This window comes from Carassius auratus, unplaced genomic scaffold, assembly GCF_003368295.1.
Source record: "Carassius auratus strain Wakin unplaced genomic scaffold, ASM336829v1 scaf_tig00045262, whole genome shotgun sequence".
NCBI classification, from domain to species: Eukaryota; Metazoa; Chordata; class Actinopteri; order Cypriniformes; family Cyprinidae; genus Carassius; species Carassius auratus.
Genome location: NW_020526888.1, coordinates 52,787 through 76,288, shown reverse-complemented (window position 1 = coordinate 76,288; position 23,502 = coordinate 52,787). Strand labels below are relative to the sequence as shown.

The 23,502-nt window shown below is 35.0% G+C and overlaps 1 protein-coding gene across 2 annotated transcripts; it reads left to right on the top strand.

Annotated features, from left to right (window-relative positions):
- Window positions 1–40: 40 nt before the first annotated feature.
- Window positions 41–23,501, top strand: LOC113087736 (protein inturned-like). Of its 2 annotated transcripts, none has more exons than XM_026255654.1 (16): window positions 41–229; window positions 2,645–3,213; window positions 4,529–4,614; window positions 9,905–10,090; window positions 13,079–13,197; window positions 13,278–13,367; window positions 14,588–14,665; window positions 14,742–14,925; window positions 15,096–15,149; window positions 16,004–16,066; window positions 17,485–17,703; window positions 19,068–19,571; window positions 20,680–20,774; window positions 21,573–21,762; window positions 22,374–22,513; window positions 22,727–23,501. In XM_026255654.1, the coding sequence occupies exons 1-16, from the start codon at window positions 138–140 to the stop codon at window positions 22,836–22,838; spliced, it is 2,781 nt and encodes a 926-aa protein (XP_026111439.1). In that variant the 5' UTR covers window positions 41–137; the 3' UTR covers window positions 22,839–23,501. The 2 variants fall into 2 exon arrangements, with proteins under 2 accessions (XP_026111439.1, XP_026111438.1); XM_026255653.1 differs by lacking the exon at window positions 41–229 and adding an exon at window positions 774–979 and having other exon boundaries at window positions 22,727–23,500.
- Window position 23,502: the final 1 nt, after the last annotated feature.

Here is a 23,502-nt window from a genome sequence, read left to right as displayed (position 1 = left end):
CAAAAGAGAATCCTAACCATTTCTTCACTGAATCGCTAATCTATCCAAACTGAGGAATTTAACAATCGGATAGGATTCTATGATCTCATTTATTTACTACGACGAAACCGTTTTGATATAAGTATGAGGCATAAATAATGTTTAATAACTGCTCGGATGGAAGATCTTTTCAGTCGTTCTCTAATAACTTGGAGGATTTTGATTCTATACGGAGTGTGCTTCTGTACAGGTTCGTAGGACTCGTTTTATTTGATCATATATTGTGTGTTGTTTGTTTGTTGCTTTTCTCCGCGACAGAATAGTTGAATCCCGAGAAGCTTTTTCTCGCATGCCGGACAGGATTTAAAGACCTCGTGCGGTTTTGGGGGGCCACTTGAGTTCAGACACATTTTTATATTTAAAATACGGCTTTTAAACGACCTTTATATCAACATGACAAAATAGCTAATTTGTTCAGCTGTCATTATAAACGTCTAGTTAATTTTAAAATGAAGCTTTCGTAATATTTATTCTTCCATTATTATGATATTTGTTTTTAATTATGCTTAATTAATTATATTAAAACACTGTTAATGATTCTGAAGTCGCTAGGCGATTGTGTTGTCGCCGTTTTTTGTAACGCGACGCGTAACAACTTTCCACGCCGTTCAACAAAAGCTTTCTTGTTGCTATAGATACGACTCGATTCCACCAATCGCTGTTTGAGAAACGCGTCACGTGGTCGTTAGAGAGACCCGTATGCGGATGACATGGCAAGACACTGTAGCCTTTCAAAAGAAGAATGCGCCTCCTGAAACAGATCTAAACGGACAAGAGCGCCGTTTATTGAGTAGAAAAATGCTCTAATGGCTTCTAGACATTTTAAAGATGAAACCGAAGCGGATTTTGAGTGCGACATACGCGAAAATAACACGGAGGAAGAAGGAGGGAGCGAAACTGATTCTGATGCATCATGTTACAGTTACTCAGATTACTCCGAGTAAGAGCATAAACAAATTCAAAAACTGTCATTATTAATAAGTGGATTGCTAATTAGATATCTAGAATTTTGCATGCTTCTCTATAAACGTACGTTTTTTATTTACGTCGTTGTAAACTTGGATGCATTCTCCTGCTGTATGTAAACACATTAGACCGATTAGTTTTTGTTTTATTATTATTGAAGTCTATTAAAATAGCAAAATATATTAGAGCTAGTTTAAGTTCAACACTCATTTCAGTGGAGTGGTCTCTTCTGACCCACATCTAGAAAGAGAGGCTTGTGAAAAAGGAAAATAGACATTGTCCATTCTCTGCCCTCTCTCATTTTTAAGGGGATTTTCTGTTTCCAATTTGGAAAGTCAGCCATCATAAATAATTATATGCTATTCACCATCTTTAGTGAATTTATGGACATAGTTGCCAAGAGCTAACCGCCAGAGTAGTGTGGCTTAATTTAGAAATGGGGAAGAAAACATAATGTCTGGCTGAGCATTGAGTTGAGTTGTTCTGGAATGAAGGAGAGGATTGGGTTTCAAAGCTTTGAGATGTGTGGCTTTCCCCGCAGCATTCTGACTCATTGCTTTTGTAGTGTTTAGTTTGAGTTTCAAGACACTCTTCTAACATGTATTGCTTCATTACTGAGGCTGAAACGCAGTCTGTTGCAAAAAGTGAGGGACTGCAATATTTTCACATGCATATAAAACAAAAAATGTTTTCTTATATTGTGTTTGTGAGACGTGCATAGTTGATCATTTGCTTTATTTTGTCTTAAACTTTTGAATTATTATTATTTTTTTGTATAATTATATGTCTTCATGCAGTTTGCGCTTTTATCATTTAAGAAACTACATGGAGTATTAATTTTAAAATAAATTTGTCACATTTGTAAAGCCTCCAAAGTAAATACCAACCAGTTGTCCAAGTCTAATATATGCTTTTATAAAAAACTGGACCTTAGATTTGCAATAATTGTGAATAGTTAATGTCCAGTGTTGTTACTGTTAACTAAAACTAAAATCATTATAAAAAATGCAAATAACTAACAAAACAAAACTGAAAAAGTTTAAGTACTAAAATTGCTTAAACCGATATAATAGAAATTAAGCTAAATAGGAATGTTTGGAGAAAAAAAATGACTTAAGAACATAAAAAATACTAAAACTTTAAATGATAACTGAAAATGTGAAATCAAAGCTTATTCAAAATATTAATAAATACTACACAAAAATGGCTTCGAAACCATTTTCACCCAGAAATTACTAGTAAAATCCCCAATTAATTACAAAGAAACAGCAAGTAACACATTTAAATTACATTACATTGTCACAACATGTATTTTTGAAGTACAAAGACTGACATGGTATTTTCTTATACAACATAATCCTAACAACATCCTAACAACATAATCTAACTTTAAAAAAAAGGTTGTATGTAAATAATATCAAAATAAATCCTACAGTCGATTTCTACTTTATGTAGTTGATTGAATTGTTTTAGTTAGTTCCTATTTATTCACAGCTGTTGGAATGGATAGATATTAGGAAAATAAGCTGGGCTGACTCAGAGATGACAGTCAGACATTTTTATTGTCCATACTTTTTTGAGGCTACTGTTTTCTGGATTTCATCACTTGCTCTAATGTACTCTTTGTTTTGTGTCACAGTGACCTGGAGCCTGAATGGCTGGATGATGTCCAGAAAAATGGTGAACTCTTCTATCTGGAGCTGAGTGAGGGAGAGGAAGAAGCTCTGCTGGCCCAGGTCTCTGCCAGTCACTCCGCTGCCACCAATCACGTCCGCTTCAGCGAAAAGGAGGCGGAGATCATCACAGACAATGGCAAAAAGCAAGCGGCCTCCAGCAAGAAAACTGAAGCAAAGCTCAAGAAGTTCACCAAGATCCTGAGGCGAAAGCGGCGACCATCTCAAAGGAAAGCCTCTGATGGGAAAGACGCAGGGTCTTCCCAGCGTCCCACCTCCATCTTGAAGAATCAAGCGGGCCAGCGGCCAGGTGTCGTGGTCCAGCAGCAGCGTCTGAAGGACGTGTGCGTGTATCTGAACCCCAAACGTCTTGGTGGTTCCTCGCCTCCGTCTCCTGAGAGAGGTGGTTTGTTAGAGGCCTTGCTGGGCGTCGTTCACCGTCCAGGGGGAAATCCAGGGACAAAAGGGGGAAAACTCATCATCCATGGTCTGGTCCCTCACAGTCCCGCTAGCAAGTGTGCCGAAATTCTCATTGGTAAGCGCTGCTAGACAGTGAGTGGGTCAGCTAGGAAAATGTATTAGTATTTTTACTTGCACTACAGTTCAAATGTCCAGTACAATTTTTTAAACTTTGAATCAATTGAACCAATTGCTTCGCAAAATGATTCACTGCTTCAGAGTGCTAGAAACATTTGATGCCTGCTGGTCAGAGCTGTTTAAATCCAGGCCAGACATGCATAAAAACGTGCAAATATTTTATTGAAAGTGTAATCTATTCAATGAAATCATCAAGTACCATTAAATATGAAGTGTCTGTTCAGCACATGTACTTTTATTAATTTGCAAGGCTTGTTTTATGGAGGGCTTGGCTAAACAGGCCAGTAAGAAAATATTAACTATTTCTTTTTCTTTTTATTATAACAATGTGTCATTAGAAATTACAGAAATAATGTGATTTTTGAAATTTAATATGCACTCTGAACCATTGAATCGAAACAAATGATCCACAGAAGTTCCAAAGCTTCACAAAGCACTGTTTTGAAAGCATACATCGCTAGTTTTCCAGTTTTAATGCCCCCTATAGGCGAAATTGGACGAAATTTGGTGTGTGTCCTCAAAATGGCCTGTGGTCAGCTTGTTTCAAGTTTCGTTATGTTTGGACATTGCGTTTGGCAGATACGTACCAATTTGTACAAATGGGTGTCTCTCAGATCAATTAATTAACTTATTAGCAAACTTATTGGAAACAACTTGCTTTCATTCAAACACCTGATGAGTTTCCTACAAAAAAAGCTATTTTTTAATCTGTTAAGTTAAATTACAAGTATAGTCTTGGTCTCATCTTGGTGCTGTGGTTGGTTTTACTCGTATTCTCTCTCACGACTGCCTGTTAAACACTCTAGTTTTATGTCCCTAGCAAATTTGGTAATGAAATCATGCAATTGGAAGCTGTTTTTTCAATTGTGCTGTATATTTACAGTGAATGTTTTTCTGTTAATGTCCTAAAGCGACATTCAAGGGGAACCCACAGTCATTTTCTACCCAAAACAGACCAAAGAAATTCCAAACGAGTTACACCACCCCGAAAACTCTTTCCCCAGCAGCTTTTTACGATTGTTTCTCAAACGCCCGTCCATACTAAAGCAATTAGACCGTTTATCTGAAATAACTGAGGGAAATCTTTGCATGCCGCAAAGGGAAGAGTGTGCAAATCTACCGAAGGCAGGTGGAGGCGCTGTTTGATGTGCATTTGTTTTTATCTTGTGATAGAGATATCATTTTCCTAAGCTGTTGCACACTGGAGAATCAGGCGACAAGTTGCAGATGTTAGTTTTTCATGTTTTCTGTAGGTGATGCCCTGGTTGCTGTAGACGATGTGGATGTTACTTCAGAAAACATTGAGAGGGTTTTGTCATGTATACCGGGCCCCACACAGGTAAGTGCAAGTTTTTGTGTCTTTTCCTTGCAAATTAGCATCTTTCTAAGACTACATGCTTGAAACAATGAGCCAAAGTCTTTTTGAAGTTTGAACAATGAAAATGAACAAAAGTATTGCTCACGATGTTTGTTTGGCTCTGTAGTTGTCTGCAGCAGTCAAATAGTTCAACCCTGAGGTAAATATAAGGATGAAAGCAGAGCAAACCTTAAATCTCAGATGCTTTTCACCACTTGTAGACAAACGCTTAGTTTTCCTGCCCGCGGACCTCCCATAAACTCACAAACGCTGAGGGCACATCAGGTCAACTCTACATTTTGAGATCTGAGGTCTGTTTTTAAGGGATTAATTTGACTTAATTGGCTTGAAATGAGAGAGTTTTTTAACAAGACATAATCGTTTCAGATGAGCACTTTCTAAAAGTGGTTTTGGTTTCTGGTCTGTGCCTCTTGGGCTTGCGAGTAAGCACTCTTTTCCAGAAAACCCTCCAGACTAACAGTATTTTTTACATGTAACAAATAGTTCTGCAAATTGTTAAGAGTTAAACCTAATTTGGTTAAATGTGCATGCTGAAATATTAGCGGTAATCTTGTCATAAACAATACAAATGGACTGTCGATGTGCATTAAGCTTTGATAGTTTCCTCATGTCGTAAGCTGCCGCTGATCTCTTTGGGTTGGTGTGGCTGTTGCTTGTTGCAAAATGTTGGATAAGTTTGCAGTTTTAAATTTTATTTTCAACTTAAAATAGTTACTGATTTCGACCCAAAACACTTCAACTAAACCCTAAAGCCAGAAGCTGTGTGAAGTCTGAATGCACATTGTAAATGAGTTCTAAACTCAAATTAACTGGTGTTTGAAATTAAAGTATATAAACTAAAAACAGTTGCAAAAACCATATTTTTTATACAGTTTCAGAAATGCATGTTTAAAACGATATCCTCAACTGCTCAACTTTTTGTCATGCAATGTGTCCCGCACTATTCATGCAATCATGAACGAGATTGATTGATCAGTTTTAAGATTTTTTTCTTAGATGAGAGTTTTGAGCCATATAGAGATCAGAATATAATTTTTTTCAGACCTTCATTCGTCAAGGTTGCATTCAATTGATCAAAAGTGATGTGTCATGATTTACCTTTCAAATAAATGCTGCTCTTTTGAACTTTTTTGAAGTTATTTTATCCTGATAAAGAAGTTTTCCACAAATATATGAAGCAGCAAAATGGTTTTCAACATTGATAGTAATCAGAAATGTTTCTTGAGCAGGGAACAAGTATATCATATTTCTAAAGGATCACATGACACTGAAGACTGGAGCAATGCTGAAATTTCAGCTTTGATCACAGGAATAAATTATGTTTTAAAATATTGAAAAAATAGAAATCAGTTATACAAATAATTAATACTTCAGGTATATTTCACTGTATTTTTGATCAAATGAATGCAGCCTTGGTGAACAGAAGAGTCTGGTTTTTAACTAGTTTGAAACAAATCCATTGCAGAAAGTCAACATACACTCCTGTGAAAGATGCTCTTACATCTAAACCAACATCTTAAGTAGTGTTTTTAGTCTTTTTAGTCATATCTACTCAACAAAAAAAGCTTAATTAAGAAGTCCTTTTTTTGCCATGCATTCTTGAAAAAGGTCCCGAAATGGGTATTTCAGTAATTCCATTGATTAATCATTTTGGCGCTGTGCAGAACCTTTGAACCATTCTTTAAAGAGCCATATTTCTTCAAGTTAAGAACATGTAAAAAATCTACTATATCCACAATAAAGAGCCATTGCATTGGAAAGCTTGTTAAAAGCTCTTCACAGAACCATAGATGCCAATAAAAACCCTTTATTTTTTAAGTGTGTGGATGAGTTTCTCTCAAGCAAGCGTCACTCGCAGAAGATGTTGAGTTCAGTCAAACACTGACGGTCTGCAGCCATGTTTTTCTGCACGCCGCTTCTTTCTGCGAATGCTTTCCATTTGATCACTTCTCAAGCTGGTTTTGTGCGCTCAGTTGGCTGAAAGAGGAATGTCCTAATTACAGAGTTGCGTCGCCCGGCAGCGACGGCGGTTACGGTAACGCTTGTTTTTGTAGGCCACAGGAAAAGAGCCATTATCCTGTGGAGAGGAGAGAGGGAGAAAGTGATTAAAGGACGAGAACCGATAGCAAATTACACCGTAGGACAAAATGGGACAGGCGAGACTATTATGATATTAGGGTAGAGGAACTGTGCTCTTGTGAGGTTTCAAAAGGCTTGCCAAGATTTTAAAATGAGCTTTGCTTCGGCTGGTGAAATTATGAGGTAAGAGTTGCCTGATCTTTGACTTTCAATGTGAAAACCGACCCAAAGAGTTACTAAACCACAGGAACAAAACCATTATGTCCACTGACAGCAGCCTTTCTTTGGACACCAACACGGGGTCAGATTGTTTTTTTGTTTTTTTCTTTGAAAGAAAGTAATGGTTTTATAGAAAGGATGCATTAAACTGATCAAAATAGGCATTTATAACATTGTCAGTGATTTCTATTTCAAATAAATACTGTTCTTTTGAACTATCTATTCATCAAAGAATCTAAAATAAACAGTTTTCACAAAACATTAAGCATCACACATTTTCAACATTGATAATAGTAAGAAACGTAGACTGATTTCTGAAGATCATGTGACAATGAAGACTGGAGGAATGATGCTCAATTCAGCTTTGCAGCACAGGAATAAATTAGATTTTAAAACCTATTTAAATAGAAAACTGATATTTTAAATCGTAAGTAATAATATATATTTTTTAATTAGAATTATTGTTACAGTTTTTACTGTACACTACGCTTTCTTTAATTTAAAACATTCATAATCAAACTGGCTGGATAAGTTATTTGAACTTGAATGATATTAAACTGAGGCCAAGGTGTTAATTAATAAATGAAGTTGAATTTGCTCGAAATAATCTGATAAATGGAAAATATGAAAATAAAATTGACATTGATTTCATATTTTTATAGTGTATATTTGATCAAATAAATTCAGCTTTGCCTTCACATGAACAAAAAATATTTTATATTTGAATTGAAATTTTAAATTGTAGAAAATTTAAATTGAAAAACTTTAAATTGTATGGTCAAATAATGCAGCCCTGGTAAGCAGAAGATACTTCTTTCAAAAACATTACAAAATCTTACAGTAATGCAAGTATCAAATGAAATAGTTTTTTCTATAACACTTTTTTTAATAATAGCTCTTAAAAGTCAGACCTCTTTTGGGCCTACTCTGTGAAGACATCATACATGTACATTTGTTCATTTAGCAGCCGCTTTCATGCAGAGATGTCTTCCAGATGAGGTGTGTGATGTGACTGTGAGCTGGTGTGGAAGCTGCTCTAATGACAGGCTGTCATGTTTCTCCCGCTCAGCGCTGCGTCCAGATGTTTGCGGTCAGCAGACACTCATGTGTGCTCGGCTCTGCATGTTAAACAGCCGCGTGGGAGTGAATACACCGCTTTCTGTGAGCTGCTGCTCTCCTTGATCCCTGAGTGCATGGCTTTTATGATCTGCACAATCTTAGAAAGCTACGGTTTGTTTTTTAGTAACAATATGTGGCTGGCTTTGGAGCAACATGTTTAAATTGAATCTTGAAGCTTATTTGTGCGTTGAATGCTTCAGGTCTTCTGCTCAACAAGGATGCATTTATTTGATGAAACATTTAGCAAAAACTGTAAGAGTGTGAAATACTATTACAGTTTAAAATAGCTGGTTTCTTTTTATTTTAAAATGCAGTTTATTCCTGTGATCAAAGCTGAATTTTCAGCATCATTACTCCAGTCTTCTGTGTCACATGATCCTTCAGAAGTCATTCTGATTTGCTTTTCTGATTATCATCAATGTTGAAATAATTTTCTGGAAACAGATTTCAAAATAACATCTTTTATAACATTACAAATGCCACTTTCAAAATAATTTTGCATGTGAGAAATCAGACACAAAGAGATCAGATGTGGAGGAATGGCACTGTATTTCTGTAAAAACAGTTTCTGTTTCTGAATTACTGAAGCAACGAATCTCTTTACACCATCATCATTCAGCCTTTCTGTGGTTATTTACTTAAGTGAAGCTTGATGTCAGGCTGTTGCACCAAAAATATAAGTTATACTTATTTATGCCAAGTAATACAACCCTGGCAATATCAACCATTATTATACCGCTGTGCTCAATGTGCTCTATTATTATTTTAAGTTTAATTTTGCTTGACCTTGGTGCAAAGGAAAACGTTTTTGGCGAGTGAGTAAAATAAAATTGGTGATCTCAAAGAACCATAATTTCTTGTCATCTTTCCAATGTTCAAGCTGAAGTGAACGGTTTCTGACACTGTAAGAAAATAAATGCAAGAATTTGACATGAGTTAGTTAATGAGCATCTTTGCAAGGACAGTCTGGTGCTTCTGACTCACAGTCTGTAAGTATGTCTTACATTTAAAGAAGACTCAAACCTTGAGCTTTGAGCCGTAATAATAAAGTCGTTTTCTGCCAGGACATTATCCTTTGGTTTTACAGACATTTTAATGCCGACATGTATGCCTTTTGTTCATGTAATACAGTAAAAAAAAAATGTAAATTAATAAATTAAATATTTAAAGGGGTCATATAACGTTGCTAAAAAAAAGAACATTATTTTGTGTATTCGGTGTAATGAAATGTGTTTATGCTGCTTAAAGGTTAAAAAAACACATTATTTTCCACATAATGTACGTATGACCCTTTAATTAAAATAATATACTCTAAAATATTATATTTCAATCACAAAATAGTTTAAGACATTCTTTTTTTTTTTTGGTGTTCAATAATGGCGCAAATACCAGTAATTTAACGAGTTTGAAAGTTAGTAAATCGCGTTTCGTGATTCATTTTAATACTCTCCTTCCATAACCTCTGGGGCTGACTGAAAGGGAAAATCCTACAAATGCATATTCAGTGATACATATTCATATTCGTCTTAAGAAAACCTGACAGTACTATTTTGACGCCAAAAGATGGTTTGCACTGGTGCAAAAGTCTTAAAAGTATCAGAAGTCTGTGCAAAGTCCCCACTATCCACAGAAACAAACACGAGTGTGTGAGTGTAAACATTAATTCTTGCGATATGTTTAAATATCTAAAATATATTACTTTATAGAACATTTCATTTCACACTAAGACACATGCCGTTCAGTTGCTGTTTTGTTGGCTCTTCTCAGTGTAGCTGTATTATTGTCCTGTCATCATCAGCGTGTTTATTTGAGGTTGTTCCTCGGTGTTCCTCAGGTGAGGTTGACTCTGGAGACGGTCTGTCCTGCCGGGAGCAGAGCTAAAGCGGCTCCTGTGGTCAGTCAGCTGGTGCGTCTGCTGTGGGGCGAGGACACCGTCGAGCTGCAGATGTCCATCGCACATGTCCCACACATCATCATGTACCTCTCGCTCAAACTGGACTCCGATGCGCCGCAGGACGAGGTCAGTGCTACTTCATTCAGAGGAACACAGTGTTGTGGGATTCTCTTTGATTGCATTATAAATGTCATGTTCATCTTGTGAGAACTGGGCAGAGTGTGTGGAGTTATTCAGCGCTTGATCCATCAACATCCAAAAGAGTTTCCCCAGTGAAATCAGTCAGGATTGAGCATGAATGGCTCTGCTGTGAGGAAACAGGAGAAGAGAGCGAGACGTTTGCCTGCGCCTGGCTCAGTAATTCACTGCCAGAGAGAAAAAACACTCGGCAGCACTTTGGAAAGTTTTCTTTTTTAAGGCTTGAATTACTCATTTCATAAAGAGAAGCAAAATGTGAATGAAAAGTTACGATTGGCGGAAATGCAGCAGGACGACTTTCACAAAACCTGCACAGAGCATGTCTAGAAAAACAAAAAAAAAATATATATATTTTTTTTTGTATTATGCAGTTATTTTTTTCAAGACAGTTAAACACATTTTGTCCTTAAAAAACAAAAATCACAATCTAAAAATATATGAAACATGATAAAAATATTGTAAACAAATAGAATATATATATAATGTGTGTGGAACGTAATAAAAGTTACTGAAATCGTGCGAGACGGAAATTATATTGTTGTAATTCATTAAAATATAAAAAAATTAAAATATAAAACATTAAACAAATTACAGTTACTTCTTAAATATTTTATCATAATTAAATATGTATTTCTATTTAAATCCGCATAAATGTTTTTTTTTCATAACTTTGCTTTGTTATTTAATGCTAAATATTCTTGTAATATTTTTGTAATAAAGTATATTGCGATTTTAAGTTAAAATCTGTATAAACTCGCTCAAATTTGTTTATGCAAAATAATATTTCTTTTTGATTACTTTTGTTATTTTTTTAAAGTAATTTTTTACTGAAATGTGCCATTCAGTCAGTACAGGAAAGTGATATTTTAGTTTTAGTCATGCGCTATTATAATTTTTGTTATTTTATTCTTATTTTTATTTGCCTTTAATTTCATTTTTTTTTTTTTTTAGGTTTAGTCATTTTTATTCGATTTTGTTCTATTTAAACGCACTCTAAAAAGTAAATTTGAAGTGATATTTTATTTCAGTTTAGTTCAGCTTAGTTCAGTGATTTTGGATTTGATTTACCAGTTTTTTTTGGTCCTGGTTCTGCAGAGCCACTTTGCTGTGAAGTGTAGCTCCATCTAATAACACTAAACACACTCGGATCAACTAATCAGAGTCTCTGGCCTTGCTTTAAAACTGCAGCCAGGTGTGTTGGATCACGTTTAAACCTAAACCCTGCAGGAATGAGGAGCTCTGACTTAGTCTTGCACAGATTTACACCCTCTACAACGATTGAAGCAGTTTTTTGGCCCCCAGACGGCTCCTGTCAGGCTGAAGTGTTGAACCCATCGAAGCCGCTTGTGTAAATGCCTCCTTCCAGGTGCTGATAGTTCAGAGCAGCACTAAATCTCTCTCAGTGGAAGCGTTTGCGCTCTGACTCACTTAAAAACCTCGTTCTGTCTGCAGTGATTGATACCGCGCCGAGCTCTAATGTGAGTTTGAGTGTTCATAATGTGTGTTTTTATGTGCTGCTGCTCTCAAACCACAGGCCGCAGTGCTGCCTCGAGCCAAAACGACCACCTCTGATCGCTGGCGGGAGCGTTTAGAGATAAGAGATGTGTGTGTGTGTGTGTGTGTGAAGGAGGACAGCACAAACTCAAGCGCTCGTGGTCTGAAAGCGCTGCCAGGTCGAATCGTTCCTGCTCCGCATACTAATCAAAATGACAAAAGAAGCGTCCCTCAGCTTCGTTCCCTCCTGCAGACAAACCTCAAGCGTCTCGCATCAGAAGAAGAATAGCGGTTCCTCATGGGAACATGTGTGGGTTTGGGCAGAGTTATGAGCTGTGAGCTAGTCGTAATTTAAAGTCATTGTGTTTCGTCGAAGAAGAACAGAACTTATGAAAGATGGCTGATTTACATGTTCCTGCTTCTTCAAAAAAAGTGTTATTTTTAATTTCATGTAATTGATGTTCTTTTATTTTATTGTACCAAATTTACTTAATACATGTTCCTAATCTTATGAACAATTCAATCTTCTTAAAATGTTTAATGTTTTATTTTTAATGTATTTATTTATGTAACCAACTTCCGACTCAATTATGAACAATTCATGCTTCCTAATTTTTTAAATTCTTATTTATTTTTATTTTTTTATTAAATTTTTATTTTATTTATTAATATATTCTATATGATGTGTTTTCATGGCATTATGACAAAAGTGTCATTAGATCTTATAAAAAAAAAAAAAAAATTATTTTTATTTAAATAATTACATTTTCTGGTAAAATGTTCACATTTATAATTTTTTTTGCGGGATGTTCATTCTCTAATATATTTATTAAGATATTTATTCTCTAAGATATTTATTTAAAAAAATTTAAATCAGTAAAACTAGTTTACATTTCTTTAGGCAAAATAATATTTAATTTGTAGTTACATATGTTATTAGATGATTACTTTTTAATAGATTTTTACTGAAATATTTTATTTGTAATTAATTAATTTATTTAACCAACCTCCGACTCAATTATGAACAATTCATGCTTCTTATTTTTTTATTCTTATTTATTTTTATTTTTTTACATTTTTATTTTATTTATTAATATATTCTATACGATGTGCTTGCATGGCATTATTACAAAAGTGTCATCAGATCTTATAAAAAAAAAAAAAAGATTAAAATCTTTATTTAAAAAATTTGTTGACATTTTTTTTTTTTTTTGCTAGATGTTCATTCTCTAATATATTTATTAAGATATTTATTCTCTAAGATATTTATTATTATTTTAATTATTATCATGTACCATTATTGACAAGAAAAACACTTGGTCTCAAATATAATTCATAAATGATTAATTCAGGTTTCTCATGATTTTGCACACATGCTGTGTAATGGTTCGTGGCCAGTATTATCTGTGTTCCTCTCTGCAGCAGGAGATCTTGTACCAGTATCCAGCGTCTGAAGCCGCGGTTCAGCTCAAAGCGGTGAGGGGTATTTTCCTGACGCTGTGTGACATGCTGGAGAACGTCACGGGAGGACAGATAGTCAGGTGAGGGGCTTTATTGAATCACAAATGCTTCAAAAACAGTGAAATATTATTACAGTTTAAATAACTGTGTGTGTGTGTAGCTCGTCTCTGTGGCTCCAGCAGCAGTTGGTTCATGTGGGCTACTGGAAGGAAGGCTCCCGTCTGCTGGTGATCGCTGTACCAGCCAGCAGGTGACTCTCATCCTCATAACCATCCCGCTCTAATCCAGATAATAACTATAATAACTCTCATTATAATCAGCTCTGCTCCTAAAACCAAACATTAATCTCTATAATCATCCCGTCCGCATACCAGTATCTGTAGTCTAGATAATAACTGCAGTGATTGTAATTGGTATTGATCTTTATAATCAGCTCGTCTGATGACACATGATCTTGGACGTCATCTTCTCAGTAATAATCAATAATCTCAGTAACCGGATCCGTGATCCCAGATGTTCAGCTCGTTCATGACCAGCGCTGTTTATTGCTCCAAAATGAAGAACGACACAAAAATGACGTCTCTCAAGTAATCAGGAATACTTAAAAAAAAAAAAAAAAAAAAATTATATTATATATATATATATATACAATAAATATACAGGTATTTATTTATTATTATTTTATTTATTTATTTATTTATTTTACAAAAGCATGAGAGTTCTAGATTTATTTTTATTAATCTCTGAGTGGATGTTCAGACTTTTTGGTTTAGATTTTTTAAAATATATATATATATATATATATATATATAATTTTTTTTATGTTATGTTCGTGTTAAATTCATATTAAACAACAAGAAAATGTATTAATATTAGTATTATTATTTTTACTAAATCATTTTTATTACAATTTTCAGTTTCATATTATTTCTAATTTGTTATTGAGCTTTAGTGTTGTTTTGCTTTAGTTTATATATACATATAAATTAAAATTTAAATAAATAATAAATGTATGCATTTAGCAGACGCTTTTACAGTGACTTACAGTGCATTCAGGCTATCAATTTTTACCTATTTTATATATATATATATATATATATTTTTTTTTTATTATTAATACAAAAGCATAAAAGTTTTTTTTTGATTTTTTGGATATTTATTTTATTGAGTGTCTTTCCTTTTGGGTTAATTTTAAATCCAGGTTAACTATAATAATAGTACCAGTAATATTAAATCTTATTATTATTATTTAAAGTTTGTTTAGTTTAACTGTAGTTTTCATCTTTCCATCTTTTCTTATTTTATTGCCATCTTTTATCATGGTTTTTGTTTAATTCCTCATTTTTGTTGCTGGTGTTGGATGATTTCTCTGTTAGGATTAACCCCTTTATTATTAATATTATTGTTTTGCGGTGAATGATAGACTGTTGTAGTGTTAGTCCCTCAGTGTAGTGTGCGTCTGTCCCGCAGGGTTCCTCTGTTGTGTCTGCAGACTGTGATTGAGGGACTTGTCCGAACACTCAAGGTCATGCACGGCTCTCTTGACAGGTGTGTGTGTGTGTTTCTGGAGAGCGTTATGTGTGTGTGGACACCTGATGTTTAACCTCTGTTTGTCTCTCTTCAGCTGCTTCTGTGAGGAGGAGAACGCTCCTCGTCTGGATCACTTCTTCTGTCTCTTCTTCCAGCAGCTCGTCCAGCCCTGGCGTTTGATTGACAGCTCCAGACCCCCCAGCCCTGACATCTCCGGGAGCCTGTTCTTAGACGGACTCCCAGCCGTGCGCTGGCTCACTTTACCTGCAGACATAAAGGTGTGACTACTGAAAGATGCTTGAGCTCTATGTAGTGCCTCATGCATTCGTTTAAAGGACTGTTTCACACAATTCTGTCAGTAACTCACCTTTCAGTGAACATCCTCATGAAACTGGTATAATATGGGGGTAATATCAATGTGTTTATTATGTTTTGGCTGTTTCTCAAGGTGGAAGTGGACACTGTGCTCTCAGACTTTGAGTCGTCGGATTTCGGTGACATGGTAAGATGAGTTATTGAGCTCAGATAACATGATTTTTATTATCATAGCTATGGGAAAACATTAAGGAATAAAATCAGTGTATGAATTGATGTCAGATTGTGTTTTGCGGAGATACTGTAGTGATTATCCTTAACTAAAATTATTAAAAGATAGTTTTGGCACTTGAAATAAACATATTTATTGAATAAACTAAATAGAAATATTAAATGAGAACTTAAAAAATGTAAACGAATTATAATCATTGCCTTGACAACTTTTATTTATTTAACTTAGAGCACAAAAATAAGTTACTGAAATTAAAATATAAAATCTAAATAAAACGTAAAATTGACAAAATCACATTAAAAAAATTTTTAATGGAAAATCTTAAAACAATTTTAAATAAATAATACATTATTAATATATAGATAATATTAAAAGCTCAACTTAATATATTACAATTATAATAAATAATAAAACAATAATAAAAAGTAAATCTTTTTTTATTAATATTGTGTGTGTAGAATCCAATAAAAATTGCAAAAGATTGCAGAATAAAATTCACCAAACCTTAAACTAAAAGTGAAATGAGTCTGATATGGCTGATGTTGAGTTACTGTCTGTCAGATTGTATTTGGATTATTCTGTAAAAACTGGATGGAAATACTTTTAAATGCCTGATTAACAGTTTCAACCTGAAGGGGTACGGTTTGCGGCAGGGAAAGGTTATAAATGGTATCTTTCATTATAAATGTACAGTCCTAAGCAAGGTTATTATCGTTAACTTAATCTAAAACCAATAACACTGAACCATAATAAACTGTGATAGTATAGCAATGATACTGAAGTAACACTGTCTCTGTTCTCTCGGTCAGTCTGAGGATTTCTATGGCATGAGGCGTCTGTACGTCATCTTGGGCTCCTGTCTGTTTTACAAGGTGAGTGATGAACCTCCTGAAGACATGTGTTAATTCAAGCATTGTCACGTGTCACTGCTGAAACTCAAACGTGCTTGGAAAGGAGTTTGACAGAAGTGTGACGTGCTGCTTCTTGTGAATGGAGCTGTCAGCTGAAGAGACTTTGTAAGTTAATTCTGAATGATGATGTGAAGAGGATTGATTAGTTTAGTCTCCATCTGTTTCTCCTTAAAGAGATGAAAACGGTGTCCTCATACTGACCCACAAGTGATTCCACACCTTTATGAATTTCTTTCAAATGTCGAACAAAGAAGATGTTTTGAAGAATGTTGGTAACCGATCAGTTGACGTTAGCCATAGCATAGCATTATTTTGCCAGTTTCAATGGCTACCGTGAACCGTTTGGTTACCGGCATTCTTATATAATAAACTTACATAATTGCACTTTATAAATCACAAATGTGAATTTATATCTCAGTTCTGAGAAAAGAAGTCAGAATTGTGAGATATAAACTTGCAATTGCAAGAAAAAGTTAAATTACAAGACTTAATTCAGAATTATTAGATATAAACTCAGTTACAAGAAAAATGTCAGAATTGTGAGATATAAACTTGAAATTGTGAGAAAAAAGTCATAATTGTGAGATATAAATTCGCAATTGCGAGAAAAAATTAATTACTCCGAGATGTAAACTTGCATTGCAAGAAACAAGTTAGAATTGCAAAACTAATGTCAGAATTGAGATATAAACTTGAAATTGCTAGAAAAAAGTCATAATTGTTCGATATAAACTCGCAATTGCAAGAAGAAAGTCAGAATTACAAAATATGAACTTGCAATGGCAAGAAAAAAGTAAAATTACAAGACTTAATTCAGAATTATTAGATATAAACTCAATTACAAGAAAAATGTCACAATTGGGAGATATTGTAAGAAAAAAGTAATAATTGTAAGATATAAACTCGCATTTGCGAGAAAAAATTCATAACTGAGATGTTTCTTGCAATGCAAGTTTATAAGTCAGAACTGCAAAACTAATGTCAGAATTGGGAGATATAAACTCACAGTCACGAGAAAAAAAGTCATAACTGTTAGATAAACTCGCAAGTGTGAGAAAAAAGTAATAATTGTTCGATATAAATTCGCAATTACGAGAAAAAAATCATAACTCTGGGATATAAACTTGCAATTGCAAGAAACAAGTCAGTGGCAAAACTAATGTCAGAATTGGGAGATATAAACTCAGTTACAAGAAAAAAGTTATAATTGTGAGAAACTCACAATTGCGAGAAAAATGTCAGAATTGTGAGATATAAACTTGATAAAAAGTCAGATTTTATTTTTTATTCAGTGGTGGAAATGGGCTTAGTTAGCGGTGTTTATTTTCTCTTGTACACTGCTGAAGGCCAGGGACACAGATCTGTTATTTGTGTGGCAGGGATATCTCATAGCGAACCACCTGCCGAAAGAAGACCTTCTGGACGTGTGTCTGTACTGTCAGCACTACTGTCTGCTGCCGCTGGCGTCGGAGCAGCGCGTGGGGCAGCTGGTGGTGTGGAGGGAGGTGTTTCCACAGCGCAGAACACAGAACAACACCGCATCACATCCTGGATACTGTGAACCGTACGGAAGACACTTCCTGCTCATAGTGGGCCTGGTGAGACATGCTGTTCTCTCACCTTTATATTCATCAAAGATACATCTAATAAAATGTAGTTTCCACAAAGTATGAAGTATATAAATGTTTCTCGAGCAGCAGATCACTATATCAACATGATTTCTAAAGGATCATGTGACACTAAAGACCGTGTCTGTAGACTATCAAGTAATGATGCTGAAAATTCAGCTTTGATCAAAGGAATAAATTACATTTCAAAATACATTCACACAGAAAACAGTTATTTTTGCTTGTTATAATATTTCATAATATTATTGTTTTTACTGTATTTTTACTGAGTCCAAAAAGCTGATAAAAACATCACAATAATCCACAAGTAATCCACACCACTCCTGTCCATCTTGTGAAGAGAAAAGTTGCATATTGTAAGAAACAAATCCATCATTCAGACTTTTGCATCTTCAAACCATTACTTCTGGCTAAAGTACCAGTCCATAATCCATAATAACACTTCCTCCAGTGGAAAAGTCCATCTCATCTGGATCAGGAGAGAAATATGCACAGATCAAGCACCGATTACCAAAGTGAAAGCAGTTTAAAACAGTTATATGAACAATTATATCATATCAAATCATATAATATGATATCATATATCATATCATATCATATAATGTGATCTTATATATTATATAATATATCATATCATATATCATATCATATATCATATCATTTGAGACCCTGGAGCACAAAACCAATCATAAGTAGCTCAGGTATATTTGTAGCAATAGCCAATAATACATTGTATGGGTCAAAATTATATTTTTTTGTTGTTGTTGCCAAAAATCATTAGGAAATTAAGTAAACATCATGTTTACTTAAGATATTTTGTCAATTTCCTACCATGAATATATAAAAAATAAATTTTTGATTAGTAATATGCATTGCTAAGATTCATTTGGACAACTTTAAAGATTTTTTTTTTTTTTTTGCACCCTCCGATTCCAGATTTACAAATAGTTGCATCCCTGCCAAATATTGTCCGATCCTAACAAACCATACATCAATGGAAAGCTTATTTATATAGGGCTTAGATAATGTATAAATCTCAATTAAAAAGTTGACCCCTATTGGTTTTGTGCTCCAGGGTCACATATCAGACATTATGCTATGGATTATGGATGGTGGACTTGTATTTTGGCCAAAGCGACAAGTTAAAACATCTTAATGCTGGATTTGTTTCTTACAAACACACAGTTTTTTACTTCACAAGGTGTTAATTGATGGACTGGAGTGGTGTGGATTAATATAGTTTGAGCTCAGTAACTGATTATTGAATAATTGAGAATATAATGCACACCCAGTGTATAACATGTTTTTTTTTTCTTTCTTACTGATGTTTCCAGAGGCACTTCATGCAGTGTGTGTTGCTGGAGGCTGGTGGTTGTGCTTCGCCTGCTCGGGGATCTCCAGGTCCAGACTGTGTCTATGTGGATCAGGTCAAAGCCACACTCCTTCAGCTGGAGAGTCTGGACGCCGCCATTGAGGAGCGGCTCTCAGCTCCGCCCACTCCCTGCCTCTCCTGTGCCGATTGGTTCCTTCCTGCCGGAAGGCGGGACCGACAGGACTCGCCGATCCTCAGCCGTCTGACGGCAGCCATCAAACCCCCGTCGCCGGGCGGGATAGGGCGGAGTCTGTTTGGGGAGGCGGGGTCAGGGTCGTCGAGTCTGAGAGGACGGAGGCCGAGTCCACAGAGGAGTCTGTCTGACAGCGGCAGCGAGGGTCACACTGATGGGACGCCGTCCTTCACACCGGACACAGTGCGCCGGACGCCCTCTAGTGGCACACGCAGAGACTCCCTGGGCTCGGGAGGGTCAGACGGCAGCCTGGGCAGCGCAGGATTCTTCAAGGTCTTTCTCTTACAGTAATCACAGTTCATGTCCTGCTGTTTCACTAGTAGTACGTTTTAAAGAGTCAGTCTAAAAAAATCAAAAGGCCATATTTCGTCCTGAAATCAAACAAATAAAATAATAAATTACATTATGCATTAATAAAATGACCTACCTACAGCAGTGCAGAAATATATGAAGAGTGTATTTGCAAAAATAGGTAAACTTTTTATTTATTTTCAGAAATCATGTTTTTTTTTTTTCATGTGCATTCCAAGTAATAATAATCAAACTGCAGTTGGGCTGTTTTGATTAAGTAATAACTTAAATACAGGTAGCTTACAAAATTAAAGTTCATTGGAAGTATATGTGTGTGTGTGTGTGTGTGTGCGTGTGTGCGTGTGTGTGTGTGTGTATAAAAAGTTTGCTTTATAGCAAAAGTAGATAACTCCAACAGGAAACTCCACATTTCATGTTTCAGAGTAAAAATAAAACACTTGTTTAATCTTTGTAATCTTATCAGTTAAAAGTGTAATGGAAGTGTTTGTTTTAATGAATTAATTTATCTGTTATTCATGGTATATATTTAATATATTATTTAAATTTTACATTTGAGTTCACTTCACTGTTGAAATTCAGTTGTAAGAATATTTCATACTTTTATTTATTGTACTTTAATGAATGCAGATATTTTTAATATATGTATTTATGCAGATATTTATAGCAAATATTATAATAGTTTATATTTAAATGAGTTATTTTGCTTCATAATTGAAGTTTAGTGGTAGGAACATGTCTTGATTGTATTGTGTATTATAGTGTACTATTTCAATTCTAAAGTACATTTTACTTCATGATTAAAATACAGTTGTAGGAATATTTCATAGTAGTATATATTTATCATACTGAAAATGAATTCATTCAGATAAATTCATTTATGCAGATTTTATACATATATATTTTAAAGATTGTTATTATTTATAGCGTGTTTCTTCATGTTGATATTTTATCATATACCCTATACTTACTTAAACAGATTATGATTCTTTGAATTATTTTGTTACCAAATTCCAAACAAGTCAAAATAACAAAATTTGTGTGTGTGTGTGTGTGTGTGTGTGTTGGTCAGATTCCCAGGTTAAAGCATCCTAACCCTTTCTATTTGGGCTCGTTGAGGAAGAGTCTGACTGACAGAGAGACTGAGGAGATGCACAATGTTCTCAAGTGAGTTCATCCAGTCGTATGAACTACTTTTATTAGGTTTTGTGTCATTTTTTCTTTTTTATATGTTATATAGGGTTGTAACCAAATTTGGATTACGTAATCAGATTCCAGAAATTAAGACATTTTAAAATCCATGTAATCAGACTACAGTTGCATTGTTATTGATAACATGATTACTTTGAAAGGATTTTTTCTCTCAGACACATTAAAATCTACAAATTAATGTTATTTCTTATTTATAAGCAATGCATGGATTCCCAGACTTCTTTGTCAGCCGAACCTCTTTGGCCTCATATGTTTACTTGAAGTCCTCTTGAGATTTTAAAATAAATATTTTAATAATGAAGTATCTCATTTGCATGTTGCTGGTGTTGGTCAGTGGTCACATGACATGCAGGTAAACAAATCAAATATATATTTTTCATAAAAAGTTTTATCTTTTATTTTGTTCTTTTTAAAATGTTCCTGTGGCTCAGTGGTAGAGCATTGCATCAGCAGCGCAAAAGGTAGTGGGTTCGATACACAGGGGAACACGTTAGATTAAAAAAAAAAAATGTATAGCTGGAATGCACTGTAAGTTGCTTTGAATAAAAGCGTCTGCTAAATGCATGCATTTAATTTATAAATGCATACATTTAAAATGCTTTATTTGAATGTGACATTTTTATGATTTAAGTCATTATTAGCTTTTCATTAAACTCACAATGGAATCTATTTTCTAACTCTTTGTATTTTTATTTCAATATGGTTCTGTGTAGGCGATCACAGTGTGTGTGTGTGTGTGTGTGTGTGTGACAGACTGACGGCGGGCGCTGAGAACACACTGTTCCATTACGTGCTGATGGAGACGGTGCAGGGCATCTTCATCGCTCCCACACACAGAGAAATGAATCATCTGAGCGGCTCCATCCACCCACAGCTCATCCAGAACTTCTACCACTGCTGTCTGTCCATACGCCAGGCCTTCCAGCAGAGCCTGCCCTCACGGGTAACACACATCAGCATCACTTCTGAAGATCACGTGACACTGAAGACTGGAGGAATGATGCTGAAAATACAGGAATAAATTACATTTGAACAGATATTCACATAGAAAACAGCAGTTTTAAATTTTAATGATATTTCACAATTGTTTATGGTTTTTACTGTATTTTTGATCAAATAATTAGTCTAAGTGAGCATAAGAGACAAAAAAAAATAAACAGTAGTGCATTTCATTCTCTAAATAATTTAAAATGAGTATTTGTTTTTTTCATATAAAATGTAAAATTTATTTATTTTTTTAAATGTAACTTAATTTTAATACTTCATTTAAATTAGAAGTGTCCATTTTTACACAAAAAAAATATATATATATATATAATTTTTTTTTTTTTTATGATCATTTTTACAGTATTTCATTGAGTTCATTTGTAGTTTTTCGTTCAAGCTTTATTACAATTACTAACCATAATTTGTAATAGTTGTTATCTGTTCCTGTGTATTTCAACCAATCTATTAAACAGTGTCTAAGCATAATTAATTAATGCATTATAATTTCTCTGCTATATTAGCATTTGCACGGTTTCCTCATCTCATGCATGTGTAAATGTGTTTCAGGACCGCCGAGGGTCGGAGCGACCGCAGAGCACTCGAGGTTTGGGTCCCGTCAAAGAACATGGTGTTTTGTTTCAGTGCAAACCGGAGAACTGGACCGATCAGAAGAAACCAGCGCCCATCATGACCTACTGGGTGATCGGGTGCGTGTCCCTTCAGACAAGTGATCGACACAATGATTCACACGTGTCCACATCTCACATGCACCGTTTTCCATTACGGACTGCATTTCCAAACGTTCTCCCATCGTGCACCTTTCTGTAAATGCAAAGCATACAAAATGAGCTTAGATGTGTGAGACGCTGACATGCATACAGAACAGTGTCATGTTTTCCAATCTCTCGTTTGCGTTGCAGGCGAATGCTCCTGGAACCCGTTCCTCAAGAGTTTTACGTGTGCTTCCATGACTCCGTGGCTGAAGTTCCTGTGGAAATGGCCTTCCGGCTGTCGTTCGGCTTGGCCGTGTAGCACTGTAACACCAGCTCAGCGTCAGACAGCAGTCTTTTAGGAGGTAAATCCACTAGACGCGGACAGAAAACTACTGGTTCATGTTTAAAGGGAAAGAGCAGCCAAAGATGTCCTCACTCTCGGGCCATTCAAGATGTCCATGAGTTTGTTGGATTAGGGGGAGGACATTAATTTCTGGTTTAAGCATTCCTTAAAGATAAAATGACTATCCTTCTTTTAATCTTATGTTATTTTGCACAATGGAAGTTCAAAACAGGCAGCAACGTCTGCAGCAATAAACTAATGAAGCAGTCTGATGAATCAGACTGTAAAATGCATTGAAATGATAAACTTCATTACCTCAAACTACGCTGGATTCCTTCAACAAGCACAAGCTACAGGCTTCTGAACACTCATGAAATGATGTTTTCACTTGACTTTTCCTTGCTGGATCAAGTGAAATCATTTTCTAAGCAGCTTTTATGACAAAAGCCTTAACAACACTTCTGAACTTTGTGATATGAAATGATTTTGTATTTTATTGAAGGTGTGGAACTCCATGTTCCTCGTTAAAACTTTGTAATGCATTGTTCATCCAACAAATGTGCATCATTTATCAAATAAATGAAAGCAGATTTACTTCAGCTGTTCTTTATTTCAGTCTTTCTACAAAAATAAGGTTGCG

Coding starts and splice junctions, on each gene's coding strand:
- LOC113087736 (XM_026255653.1), top strand. CDS start 846: ATGGCTTCTAGACATTTTAAAGATGAAACCGAAGCGGATTTTGAGTGC. Junction 13,198..13,277: donor ACGGGAGGACAGATAGTCAG/GTGAGGGGCTTT, acceptor GTGTGTGTGTAG/CTCGTCTCTGTGGCTCCAGC. Junction 22,514..22,726: donor ATGACCTACTGGGTGATCGG/GTGCGTGTCCCT, acceptor TTTGCGTTGCAG/GCGAATGCTCCTGGAACCCG.